Source organism: Patagioenas fasciata, chromosome 7 (assembly GCF_037038585.1).
Source record: "Patagioenas fasciata isolate bPatFas1 chromosome 7, bPatFas1.hap1, whole genome shotgun sequence".
NCBI lineage: Eukaryota > Metazoa > Chordata > Aves > Columbiformes > Columbidae > Patagioenas > Patagioenas fasciata.
The window spans coordinates 9,703,771-9,717,360 of NC_092526.1; the positions used below are offsets into that span (position 1 = coordinate 9,703,771).

General features: G+C 44.8%; 1 protein-coding gene across 1 annotated transcript; it reads left to right on the forward strand.

The window, feature by feature from the left end:
- Nucleotides 1-188: 188 nt before the first annotated feature.
- LOC136103216 (5-hydroxytryptamine receptor 5A-like) lies at nt 189-10,803 on the forward strand. Its single transcript, XM_065841185.2, has 2 exons — nt 189-1,218; nt 9,993-10,803. Exons 1-2 carry the CDS (start codon nt 436-438, stop codon nt 10,323-10,325), a joined length of 1,116 nt encoding a protein of 371 aa, XP_065697257.1. The 5' UTR covers nt 189-435; the 3' UTR covers nt 10,326-10,803.
- Nucleotides 10,804-13,590: the final 2,787 nt, after the last annotated feature.

The following is a 13,590-nucleotide window of genomic DNA, read 5'->3' on the forward strand; positions in this document are numbered from 1 at the left end:
CGTCACTCACCTTGCCGGCGGTGCTCGGCGCCCCGGGGGCAGCGCTCAGAGGAAAATGGCGGGCGGGGCCGTGAGGAGCCGCGGGTGTCCGGCCGCCCCACGGGGGCCGTGGGGAGAACCCAGCGCAGGCGGCGCCGCTCCCCGCACCGCAGGTGCTCCACTACCGCCCCCGAGGCGGCCGCTGGGGCGGAGCAGGAGCGGCGGTGCCGCCCTCGCCGCGGTCCCGCCGAGTCTGTTCGCCTGTTCGGCGGCGCCGCAGCCGCTCGTTATGGGCGTGAGGAGCGGGGGGCGCGGGCTGCGCTGAGGCGACGGCACATGGCGGGCGGCCGCTGAGGGCCGGCCCGGTGCGGGCTCTCACCCGCCGGCAGCGGCGCCGGGGACGGGGAAGGGGGAGAGCGCCAGTGTGCCGTGAGGGGCTGCCTCTCTGTGCCAGGCATGGCGGAGACCCTGAGCCCCTGCACCCCACGGGGCCAGTGTCAGGCCAACATGGGTGCAAACACCTCCTCAGCCAACGTGGGCACCAACGCCTCTTCGGCTGCTTCCGCACTGGTGGGCAGCAGCACGTGGAGGGGCTGGGAGCCCTTCTCCATCTTCACCATCCTCATCCTCACCCTGCTGGTGCTCCTGACTGTGGCCACCTTCCTCTGGAACCTGCTGGTGCTGGCGACCATCCTGCGAGTGAAGGCTTTCCACCGGGTGCCCCACAACCTCGTGGCCTCCATGGCGGTGTCGGACGTGCTGGTGGCCGCCCTGGTGATGCCGCTGAGCTTGGTGAAGGAGCTGTCGGCCGGGCGGCGGTGGCGGCTGGGCCGGGAGCTGTGCCTCGTGTGGGTCTGCTTCGACGTGCTGTGCTGCACGGCCAGCATCTGGAACGTGACGGCCATCGCCCTGGACCGCTACTGGTCCATCACCCGCAACCTGGACTACACGCTGCTCACCCGCCGCCGCATCTCCAATGTCATGATCGCACTCACCTGGGTGCTCTCCGCCGCCATCTCCCTCGCTCCCCTTTTTGGCTGGGGGGAGACCTACAGCCCCGAGCAGGAGCGCTGCCAGGTCAGCCAGGAACCCTCCTACGCCATCGTCTCCACCGGCGGGGCTTTCTACCTGCCCCTCTGCGTGGTGCTCTTCGTCTACTGGAAGATCTACAAAGCGGCTAAGTTCCGCGTGGGAGGCCACAGGAGGAACGCCGTGGTGCCCCTGCCCGAGGCTGCCCAGGTAAGGGTGGGATGCGGGGAAGGGTCCCCACTGTCCCCCCAGGCACCTGTGTTCTTGCGTCTTATCTGTCACCCCTGCGTGGGTGGATTCGGCACAGTGAGAGAACTGAGACTGTGCCGTGGGGCTCTCTTGTGAATTTAGCTCTGCTACAGACTAGACGTGAGCCATAGTTAGCCAGTCCGAAAGTACCACTCTTGGAGAAGAGTTTTATTTATTTTTTTTGTTTTAAATGTGCTATAAGAGGTAGTGGCAGGTGCATTAACCGCCAGTCTCAAGACCCATTTAAAAATAATTTCTTTAGTTTGAATTTACCATTCCTTGTTTGTTTTTTTCTTTTCCCCCTTTATCTTTTGATGGTGGTGTTGGGGTAAACGAAGACATAAACAGATCACCATGTTGTGTACAGAGTAAATGTGTGCACTTTTATCTGCCAGCATGGACTTTGTGTGGGGTCTATTGCTGTCTGAATAGATTTTAATAAGCAGATTATACACTTTATTTATATGCTTGGGCTATTTTACCTTCAGTATTGGGAATGTACTGCTCACTGTGTAGTACTGAAGCAATGAGTAATGGTTTCTGGTTTATATTACTACCTCTCTTAAAAACAACCTCCTCCTCCTCCTTACCTCGAACATTGCCTGTAATCCCACAAAGCCCTGTTCACGGGGGACACCTCATTCATTTTGGGGATACACCTTGCTGAAGGGAAGGCTGTGTCCCTGCAGAAGGGTTGGGGTCAGCCCCTTCTGTCCTGTTAAGTTAGTCTCTGCATGATGATGCTGTTACCCCTGCCATGTCACCAAGGTGCTCGGTAGTAGTCTCTGTAAACTCTGCTTTCTGTCACATACTCTTACTCTCACACCTGTCTGTGAAAATGATTCTTTAACAGTATGGTTTTGTAATTGCATGTTGTACTTGGTAAGTCCAGTCCCTTCTCAGTGACAAAAGATAAGTTGTGACAATTAGTTAGAAATACATGAAGAGACATGGAGCATTTTCTGTTCAACTTGGGCTAAACCTCCAGAGCCTCACTCCTCTGCTAAACCCCTCTAACTTTCATTTGGAGTCATGGTAGGAAACAAATTATTATGGTCATGAATAAAAATCCGTAGATTGTGTCCCCTGATTCTAGCAAGAGATAACAGCACTGGCAATTATAGGCGGTCAGACTTGCAGATTTGTGTCCTGAAATCTTGAAGATGTTTATAATATAAATTGATCTATGCAGCTGTCTTCTCTGCAAAAGCAGAAAATGTGTTAGAAAAGGAGAATGTCTCCACTAGTGGCATTTTTTTTTCCCCTGTGGCCTTCTTCCCCTTGTTTGCACCAAATTTATTTCCAAGTTGTTATAAGTATGATGGATGTATTGCTTGGAGTTAATGCATAATCTTTCCAAGCACAAAAGCTTGGTGTTGCATGCCTTACCTTTACATACACACATACTCATACAGACTAGTTGGAATCTAAAATTCTGAGAAGCTAAATGAGCTGGGGCATCGCTGCTTAAATTTTAGCCTGTTCAGAGACACATTGTTGGTATGTCAGTTTCAACAAGAAAAAGTCTGGCTCCTAATTGTCATAGTTCGGTCTGCAAAAGCTCCTGCGTGGGCACAGCTGGGCTGGCAGGTAGGTGCTTTTTGCTGATGCAGTGTCTAGGAACTGGTTTAGGCTGTACTGACAAAAGAGCTCCTGCCACTGTGAGCTGAATACTCATTTTGGAGGGATTGCCAGTATAAAACTATTGCAATACCAGCACATGCTCAAGCCAGTAGTTCTTCATCTTCCTTATATTGGTTGTGATCAACATATTAACTTGTCCTTTTATAACAGTGATTTTTGCATCTGCAGTTGGTAAGTTATGGTAACCCTCCCCATTGTCCCAGCACCTTTATTTGCTGACTTAAAACAGTTTTGCGATTCACATGCAAACCTTTACTCGGCATCTAAAGGGAGAGCTGATGCCCAGCTGCACATGTATACGTGAAATAAACCTGTGAATCAAGGGAGCTGTCATTCACGGTACGTTTTTGCAAGTTAAGAGACTGAGACTTATTCACTTTTATCCTGATCCCATTTAAGCTTATAGGAGCAGGATCCATCATGTTCAAAGAAACAGTGGCAGTTCCCCAGTGAATTCTGGAAAAGAATCTTCAGGTACATCACTACTGTTCCTTTGCCAAAACTGATTTGTTTTTAAGAAGCCAACACAACGATAATGTTGCCAGGGTAAGTGGCAAACCTAGGGAGGTGATCCAGCTTTGCTCCTCACACCCAGGGGTAATTAGGTGTGTAATTAGTGTCAGCCCTGTCCACTCTGATGGGGCAAATTCTGTTCAACTTTTCTTGTTCTGCTCATCAATTCACTCTAATTTTCTGTTTCTTTCTCACCTAATGTCTGTCTTTCATCCCCCCTCTCCGAGAATGTTCACCCTGCAACGCTTTGCTTTTGTCACTCTGGCTCTGGGTGTGAAGTGCCCTCTATATCTATGTCAGTTCTCACCCCAGATGTCCTGCGCTACTTAATCGCGGTAACGTTAGAGCGGCTTTCTGCAGCTGATGCCAAAAGCTGGCAGTGCTTCCCAGGCTGGAGACAAGCAGCAGCTGGGAGACAGGTCTGTGTTGAGCTCAGGAATCAGCTGTCAGGTAGTGCTGAGTTGGAACTGCGTGCCAGGGCTGTGATTTGTGGCTTGAGGTATACCCAGGAGTGCAGCTGGTTAATACTAGCAAGTTAATTGAAGCAGGAAAAGATACGAGGTCATAGTACTCATATGCCAGTAGAAATGCCTTGAAGAAACTGACGCACCAAGTGGAACAATTATGCTGATACCTTGATGTTTTTGTGCAGTGATTTTCAGCCAACAGAGACTGGTGCCAAAGTGCTTTGAAAGTTGCCCCTGTGTTTATATATGTATATTTATATATATACATAGAAAGGGCAGTTGTCTTTGAGCTGAGAGCTGGCATATGTTTGTTATGTTTCTATACTCTCATAGAGGTACAGAGTAGAGTAGTTACAAAATAACTATTTTGAGTAACTTTTGGTTAAAATTTTAGTTGTGTTTTTGAAAAACACTTTTTAAAGTCTGAAAAAACTTCAGGTGAGGGAGATGGACATGTAACCTCTGAGGTCTTTCTAGTTTTAATAAGAGCTTGTTTCTTACTTTCCCTTGAAACAAAAAAATTGCAGAACTGGAACTCTTAAATAAGGCTAGTGCTTTTATAATTATTTGTTTGCTAATAATGAAACTCCTTAAAAAGTGAATTCTACAGTCAATACCAATGTCAGTGAAATTCATGTAAAAATCCTAGTGACATAGCATCACTGACAGCTATATTGTCACACTTCGTTGACAGTAGGTAATAATTCTCTCTGTAAATAGCCCAATTGAAATAAATTAGACTGCTTGAAAACCAGCAGATACTTTTAAATCAGTTAAGTCACATGTAGCCTAGGTTTTGCCCAGCAAGAACAAGGATGGCAGAATCTGAATGTCAGGTTTACTTGCATGTAGCAATTACAGGGTCAGGATTAAATTTCCATGTGAGGAGTTAAAAATCAAGTTCTCTTGATGGCTGGTTTTTGTTGGTTTGTTTTTGTCTTTCTCCCGTCTCAAAGTACCTTGTATATGAGTGATTAGGTCTGACCCAAGCTTTATCAGTTTTGTGAGAGTCCTTCCCACTACTTAGTATCAAGCCCCAGAGGTCCAACAGTGCAGTACTGTTCTGCATCTTGGACCATTCAGCCTCTCTAACCCACATAACCAGTCAGGACAATATGGGAGAGAAAACAGATTCTCCTTCTCTGAAGAAGTCACGGGCTTTCTATTTCTATTTCTTATTTCTACCTCTGACTGTACAAGCAGAAGGGATGGGTCAGGAAACAAAGTGCAAGAGTGGCAGAAGATACCAGATAGGAGAAAGGTGAGGCAGGAAGCAAAATAGAGTGGGCAGCAATTTCCTGGGAGAAATGCAGAGCTATTCCTGTTTGCAGCAGCAGAAAAGCAGGTGTTCTTTTCCCTATCAAATGTACTGTTTGTCATATTGGTGGAGCATCCAAGAAAGTGTAGACATTCGTGTGTTTTGATCCTTCATTGTGCATTTCAGTTTCTTGTGTTCTTGTTCAAAGAACAGGAAATGTGCCAAAGCTGCACTCTGAGGCAGTAATGATCTTTTTCTTTGCTGAATCACACTGTAACAGGCAAAACTCTGAATTTGGGGTAGTAAGCTAGATTTGATTGATGTTTATCATCTTTACTGTTGTTTAAATCAGAAGTTATTGTAGACTGTGGAGGTGTAGTACAAACACATACACAGTACCTGCCATGAAGGAACAGTAATAACGATCATTAAAGCATTTTAAATGAAGGGATTTCATCAGAAGCTCCTTGGTGGTATGTTTTTTGTAGCGCTGTTAGGAACACAGAAATTGGGAACATACAGCTCTAGGAACATACAGCCACTCAATACTAGTAATTTCCTGGGGACAGACAAACAACAGAAGTGGCATTGAACTGTAACTGCTGATCAAGGAGCAGAAGAATGAATCTGAAACTAAACCAAACTCCTTTGTGTCTGTAGAAGAATTTGTACTTGAGAGCTCTTTTCCTTCATTTAATTCTATGACACTCTCACTGGAAAGCGGCTGTCTCTGCACTTCTCAGAGCCTGTTGTCCTGGAAATAGCTGATGTCACAAATTCAGAACCTAATTCTGGCCTTAGAGGAGAAGTCCTTTCATACCAGCATTTTTCCCTGCTGCTTCCGACTTGCAGAGGGAAGGAAGTCTGTGCCCAAGGCAGAGTGTGCTGCCAGCCGCTGAGCAGGAACAGCATGCAACACCGTGAAGAAATGCTCACATATGAAAGATGTCCCCAGGATAAGCTGGGACATCTTCATGGATTGCTTTAATTTACAGTCTGTGACCCCTATACAGCACAGCCTGCTTGTTGGCACTTACCAGTAGGCCCAAAATGGGGGGAAAGGTTTTATATTGGGCTTGTCCTTTGTTTCATGTCGCACAGAGAAAATGGTCACATATTGTGATTTATGTTAGAAACAGGAGTAATGTAGAGCCTCCAGGACTGGCACTGGAAACTGCAGATTTGGTATAGTCAGATGTGTTTAGTTCAAGAAAATCACAACTGGCAGGGCTGGGAAGCAGCCACGTAATCTTTTTGGCCTGTGCTTTTGTTCAGACAGTGCCAAATTACAGTGGATTACACCATGCCTGCGTAAGGGGGGAATCCTGCAGCATAGTTCCCCTGCCAGCACCGTGTACCACAACAGCATTTGCCTACAGTTTACTTTCCATGTACTTCATGTGGGTTGGCTCATAACAAACAGCCTTGACGTTGTCTTGGGGGCTGATAGCTGTAGCAAGGATAATCTTGCACCAACCAGGCCAGAAAGATGAGTCAGGTCTGCAGCAAATCATAAAGAAAGCAATGGAAATAATTTTAAATTATAATGAAAGGTTGGACTTCCCCAGCTTTGCAGTTGCCGCTGATACATATTTTCTGATATGAACAGCACTTCAGATTAAATCCATGTTTAATTTTAAAAATCTAGTGGACTTGTCTCCTGATCAATCAGTCCCCACAGCAGGGATGAGATGCCGGCAGTCCTTGTAGCAGGTGTATGTGGTGACCAGGCAGGGAAGGAGCACAGGATGGAAAATCTGATGCGTTCCCAGGGGCACTGAGTACAGGGCCTAGCTAGAAACCCTCTATGAAGTCTGGTCCTCTTGTGATGGTGGAGAGCCAACTGAGTGAGGGTTGTTTGTAGCTTATGTGGCTTTCACACAGCTGCCAAGGTTTAAAGGAAAGGCTTGTCAGGTGTTGGAACAGGCTGCCCAGGGAAATGGTGGAGTCACTATCCCTGGAGGTGTTTAAAAGACGTTTAGATGAGGTTCTTAGGGATATGGTTTAGTGCTAGAGTTAGGTTGTGGTTGGACTTCATGATCCTGAGGGTTTCTTCCAACTGAAATGATTCTATGATTCTGTGATTCTAAATGCTTCTCTAAGTCCTGTTGAAGGCACAGGCTGAAAGACCTTTTTGAGCAGGGATACTAGTTGTGTTTTCAAGAACATCTTGTGTATCCTATTCAAAGGATTTCTTAGGGAAATGAAGCAAAATATCTCCAGTCTGCCAGGGATATTTACAGAGTTTACTTAATGAAAGGTTCCATGAGAGATCCCATTACTTTTCCTAAAGCACCAGGCTGCTATTTGCACTTTTATTATTATTACTATTAATACAACATTAATCAGAAGTCCTAGGCAGAAATAGTCAAATTAATTGAAACAACAGCTATAACAACAGATAAAGTAGCAATTATGTAGATAGGAAGACAACTGCTGTCCTGTAATTTACAAAGATAACATGATCTGTTTTCACTTGCTGTTTATTATTCAGAGGCCTAATCTAACAACCTGTGGAGTTTGTGGAAATTACTCTAATTTCAGTAGGGGCTTGACCAGGCTGTAAATGTGTGCTTCATTAGGGAAAACACCAAAGGACTGTGGTACCTTCTGTCCAAATAAATAACTTTTTCTCACAATATGAAAATAAGTGGTAAGACTCCCTACTAGTAAATTCTGCAATTGTCACAAGCCTTCTAAAACCTGAAGTACTGAAAAGGGTCTGATTTGATGATGGCACACTGCAAGCTCTATCTTTCGAGTAAGAGTTGAATGTTAAATATCACACCAAACTATGCCCAGTGTTAGTGACAAAGTCCTTTGTGTGGCTCTTCCCAAGAGGCATATTTATGTAGCTATTCCTTAGGGCCAAGATGTAATCTTTCAGGGTTGCTTGTCACAAATTTGTCCTCGTGCCATACATTCATCCCTTTTTGCAGAGTGTGATTAAGGATGTGCAGAGCAAGTCCTTCTGCAGACAAATGGTATGATCCTTGCTACATGAGGGGTGTCCCATTTTAATTGTCAGGACAGATGTGATTTTCATTTTCCTCCATTATTTGCCTGTGCCCATAATTTGCTGCTCTTACATTCTGCAGCCATGTCTCATGTCTGAGGCTGAAGCCAGGGATATCCATCTTGAAGAGTGATTGTGTAGTCATTGCCAGTGTTTCCGTCTCCACGTTACTCTGCTCATATTAAACAGAGGCTCTCCATCTATTATAAAGCTTGCACAAAGGTGGCACACGCCTGTGGAATATGTAGCTAATTTAACAACAAGCCATCTTTGGAGTGGTGTCAAGGTCTTGCAGTGCCTGTGGATTAGCACTTAGGCAAATTGTAGAGCCTCAGGTTGCATCCTTTAACTATTTATTTTATTGCGCTGTCTTCATAACTGTAGTGCCTAGAAGAACCTTAAACTCACAAATACCTTAATCTGCAGATTAAAATCACAAGGGAGTATAATGTTTTTCTGGATAGATTCTAAGCACACCAATAACTTGTGCCCAGAAGCTGTTTGCCACAGTCCCACTGCCTCTTGGAGCTCTGGGCTGTACTCACTATGCAGATGAACATCTTGCCCTGAGAGAGGGGGCAAGAGCTGATGTTTTCCTCTCTCTTGTGTAACTTCTGTTGAAGCCAGAGTTTGAACTGAAGGCTGATTGAAATGGAGTTTTTCTGGCAACGGAATACTTTTTGTGAGAATACCGAGTAGATCTGAGTGAAATAAAGGGCAGCTGACAGAAGAGAGAAAATGAGTACCAGAAAATGCTGCTTCTCCAGCAAAGCTTTTCTTTGATTACTACCAGAGTATTTTATAAGCTAATTCAAAATGGTTGCACAGTGCCTGGGCGTACGTCATTCCAGGTGCACCCCTATGCTCCCACTGTCGTATGCGGTGTTGGCACTGTGGGCAGACTGCAGCTGGTGTGATACGCTGCTCTGTCCCTCTCCAGGAGCGAGAAGTGCCTGTGATGAGGTAGCTTCTGTCAAGAAAGAGCAGAAGGTACATGTGTTCTGTTTTTCATAAGGGACTCCTCTTGATGGGTTTGCTTTCCACTGAAAGATTTCCTAAGTATCAATTTTATTTCAGGCATTTATGATTTGGGGGGGGGATAATGAAATATTGGCATTTTCCATAGATCAGGCACATTTCTTAAAACTTTCCTTTAATTGAAATCCTGTTCTTTCATTTTAAAAGGTTCTGATGGAAATTTTTTCCTGAAGATATAGCTGAGTTTTTTGGGGCATGTTCTTCCCTTTCTGCAGAACAAGTGGTAGTACCAAGCTGCCGCACCCACCAGGGATGAGATTTTGAGTTCTGTGTCCAGGCAGTTAGGCTGAAGAACATAGCTTTATCTTGTCAAAGAGCAAGACATTTATTGCAGATCGCTCCCTAATACCTTAGGGAAAGGACCCAAAGGGCCTGCAATGGAATGAAATTAATTTATGATTCAGGCTGGAGAAACTGTGAAGGTCACATACCAGCATATGAGAGCCTGGTTTAGGAATGGGCAGAAGGCACGTGCCCTTGTTATCCTGCCTCAGCAACTCCATTTCCCACTAGGTATCACGGCATCTGATAAAACAAAATGAAAAAGAATGCCTACAAAATACATGGTATCAGTTACTCTTTATTTAGCTCTGTTTGTCAGTCACAGTCAGCAGCTTTTCCAACATAATGAGAAGTCTGGTAATTTTGGCACTCTGGGGTATTTTCATTCTTTTAGCATGGAAGGAACAGAGTTGGGGCCTTTTGTGGTAGGTGCACAGATGTCGTGCTGTCATTTAAAAGTAATACTTCACTCAAACAAATTGTCTTGGTAAGAATTCATGTTTGCTTTTGTTTTGAGGTGAAGGAAGCTTCGTGTGAACCACAGATGGTGTTTACAGCTCGTCATGCAGCTATCACCTTCCAGACAGATGGAGAAACATGGAGAGAACAGAAAGAGAAAAAGGCAGCTCTGATGGTTGGCATCTTAATTGGAGTTTTCGTACTGTGCTGGATCCCTTTCTTCATCACAGAATTAATAAGTCCCCTCTGTTCCTGCAACATCCCACCCGTCTGGAAAAGCATCTTTCTTTGGCTTGGCTACTCCAATTCTTTCTTTAATCCTCTCATTTATACAGCATTTAACAAAAATTACAACAATGCCTTCAAGAACCTTTTTGTAAAGCAGAGATAAAAGGGGACACAGGAGAAAATTATTATTGCATAACAGATTTCTTGAGGGAAACATGCCTGGGATATGTACAGTTTTTACGTGCAAGAACTTCTTGAGGGGATTTAGGAACAATGAAGAAGAAGATGGAACATGTTTGGAGATAAACCTAGTGACAGTTTACAGTTCCCCCTTGGAAACATATACGCTGCTCCAGGGTTTGGCAAAGAAGATGGAAGCAGTGAATCCCTCCCGTCTGCTCTTTGAATGCTCAGGTCTGCAAGGGAAGGGCTGTAGGTGTCTGACACCATGACCGGCAGATCTAACTGGACTGATGTCATCTAACCAGCTGCAGGTGCCATTCTGTGGTTCACTCATCATTAGCAAAGGCACCAGTGGGAACTGCTAATTGAGAAATACTGAAATGTTTGTGGTATGGGCAGGATACTGGCTTCATTTTTGAGATTTATCTGGAAGGGAATAAACATGCTGTATTCAATCAGTTGTTGAATTGGTGTGAAATTAAAATGGATGACTCAGCAGCTCAAAACCACACCCCTGTGTGATTGAAGGGCTGCGTGTTCTCTAGCAAGCAGCAGTCCTTGATGGGAAGTCTTGGGGAAATACAGGTGAGTTATGGGGGTTAAGTGAAATTTTAGAGCTAAATGTAAAATAATTCAAAGCTACTGAGAATGTGTTCACATCACTTGCACAGGAGAAGGACCTAGCGTGGAGTGTTCACCTGCACTGTACTCTCTCACTCTGCAGGGCTCAAGCTGTCCATGTTTTCTGAAAGCCAGGTGAGCTCCAGATAGATAGACACATGATTGCTCCAAGAGGGACTGTGTGCATTATTATTTAATTCTAGCATAAAACTAAGTGTGCATTTGTTTTACAAACACCAAAGAGGCTGTTTTCAATCACTTAACAGCCACGTCAGAGAGGTACTATCAAGCCTCTTGTGTTCTGAAAAACAGAAAAATGATGCAGCCTTTACTTGCTTAACTGTAAAGCAGAATTTTCTGCAGTGAAGCCTAAAATGATTCATGTAGCTGGTGATGTCAGTTTGCACTTCATGTCAGGTATATGGGCAACTTAGACCAAGGCAAGTTCCAGCACCTTTCTAAATAAGTGATTTTAACAAATGCTGTCAAGGCGTGCATCCCTCCAGTGTTTCATCTCACTGGTAGAGATGGTGAGATCAGGTGCTGCTGCACTTCACACCCTGCAGTACTGTGAAATTCCAGTAGGACCTGCTGTGTCTGCAGCCACAGCCACCTGTGTACCTTAAGTACCTGCAGAAAATGCTACTTCTCTCAATTTCCATAGGAATTAAGAAATTTTAATAGCCCAGAATTTAAAAAAATTGTTATATAGTGGCTCTGACTTTTAAATGCCAGCTTCAATAACTCCCTTGTGAATGTCAATTGCCTGTATTTGGAATAGCTACAGTTCAGACTGGTGTTTGGAGGTTTAGTTAAACTGGAACAAAGACACATATGTAAGAGTATAAAAGTTACTAAACCCTGCAGGCCTTATTTGGAACCATTGATACGTTTTTCAAGTGAATGGAACTTTTCATCTAAGGTAGTCAGTGCTCTAAAAACTTCAAAATCTAAACAGATGACATGGAAGGAGAAAATGAAGAGGTCATCTTAAGCTGGTTGTTGAAGAGCATACAAACCTGTACATGGCCACTCCCGAAGTTTCTGATAATCATGCTTTGGCCAATTTTTAGTGCCTGTACCACATCTGCCAGGTAAGAGAAGCCACTGCAAGCATGCAGATCCAATGCCAGCCCTGCTGTGCCAAAGTGAAGGCACATCACAGTCTGCAGCTGCAACAGCAGCGATGCTTGTTCCAACTGTACATGCCAGCTGACTGGTGGAACACCAGGCTCCGCTTCTGGTGCAGGAACCCTTCCAAGAAGCGACACAGAATTTGAAGGTATGTTTTACTATGGCTTGGTATCTGGAACTTGAGAAAACACCACAAAACTAGAAGGCTGCTGTGCAGTTCTGTGTGATTGCACACTTGCACTGGTGCTCCTGGAAATGCTGAAGATCCAGCGGAACTGTCTGCAGCTTGCTTGAGAACTGGTAGCAGGGTACTGACGCAGCCTCCACCTCCTCAAAGACGAATTTAGCTTCCTTAGGAGGTGAATCTGAGCCTCTGTACTTTTACGGCGAGAAGCTCTCAAGATAACTAGTTTAGTGCTCTGCCCACCCAAGCATCTGTGACAGCAGCAAGTTGTCACAGACTGACAGGCTGCCACCGAAACCAGCCTGGCTTCATACTCACCCAGAGGCGACAAGAAACAAGTGGAGCTTTCATTTCACTGCAGCTCAGTTTTAGAAAGCTCTTAAAATCGGCTTCCCCCACTGGCTCTACGCACACCTGTGTTCAGAATTTAAAGTCCTGGATTTTTATCCCTTCAATCACTCAAAATCTGAACTTAACATGGGAGGAAGAAATACAGTATCTGGGGTTCTGGTCTGACCTACTGGATGCTGCTGCTTCCTGCCTAAAGCCAGGAAAAGCATTAGCAGCCTCTGAGCACCGCAGAGCGTTTTACCTACAGCTCTGTGTGTCAGACCCAGGAACTTCATGCAATGGGAGCATCGCTGCATATAGTTATCAACCTTGATTAAAAAAAGTTGGAACTGTGGATAATTTTCTGCCTCCCTTGGTACTTTATTTCTGTGGTTAATTACTCTCATTATTAAAGCTTGCAACTTTGATAGAAAAAAGAGGAAAGAGTAAAATCAAGCACACAAGCATTCCCCTTTCTGGCACTTAAAGCATTAGAGTTTAGATCTTACATTACTCCTGGCTTCAAGATGGACCAAAGAAAATATGGAAGGTACAACTCCCAGGTGAACTAAACTAAATCATCCAGTATCTTGAATATCCAAATAGAAAAAAAAAAAAAAAAATCAGGTGTTCTAAAGAAACATCATTTGGCAGTGCTTATATGTACACTCATTTATTTCCCCATATAGTACACCAGTCATCTCTGCTTGCACACAGTGGACTACTAGTTTTAGTTTTGTATCTTGACACTGAATGTGCTCCTAGAACTCCTCACTGGAGCCTCAGCAGAAAAGCATTGCTGTACCCTGCAGCAAGACTCGGAGAACCCTGCAGCTGTAATGAAATTGATCTGTTGGAATCCACAGGTTGTGCAGAAATCCAAAGGCTCTGGAAGATGAATGTGAACAGAAAACACAAAGAACTTTCTATGCTACTCACTCCATGAAACCCATATCTATGCTACTGCTTCCACAAT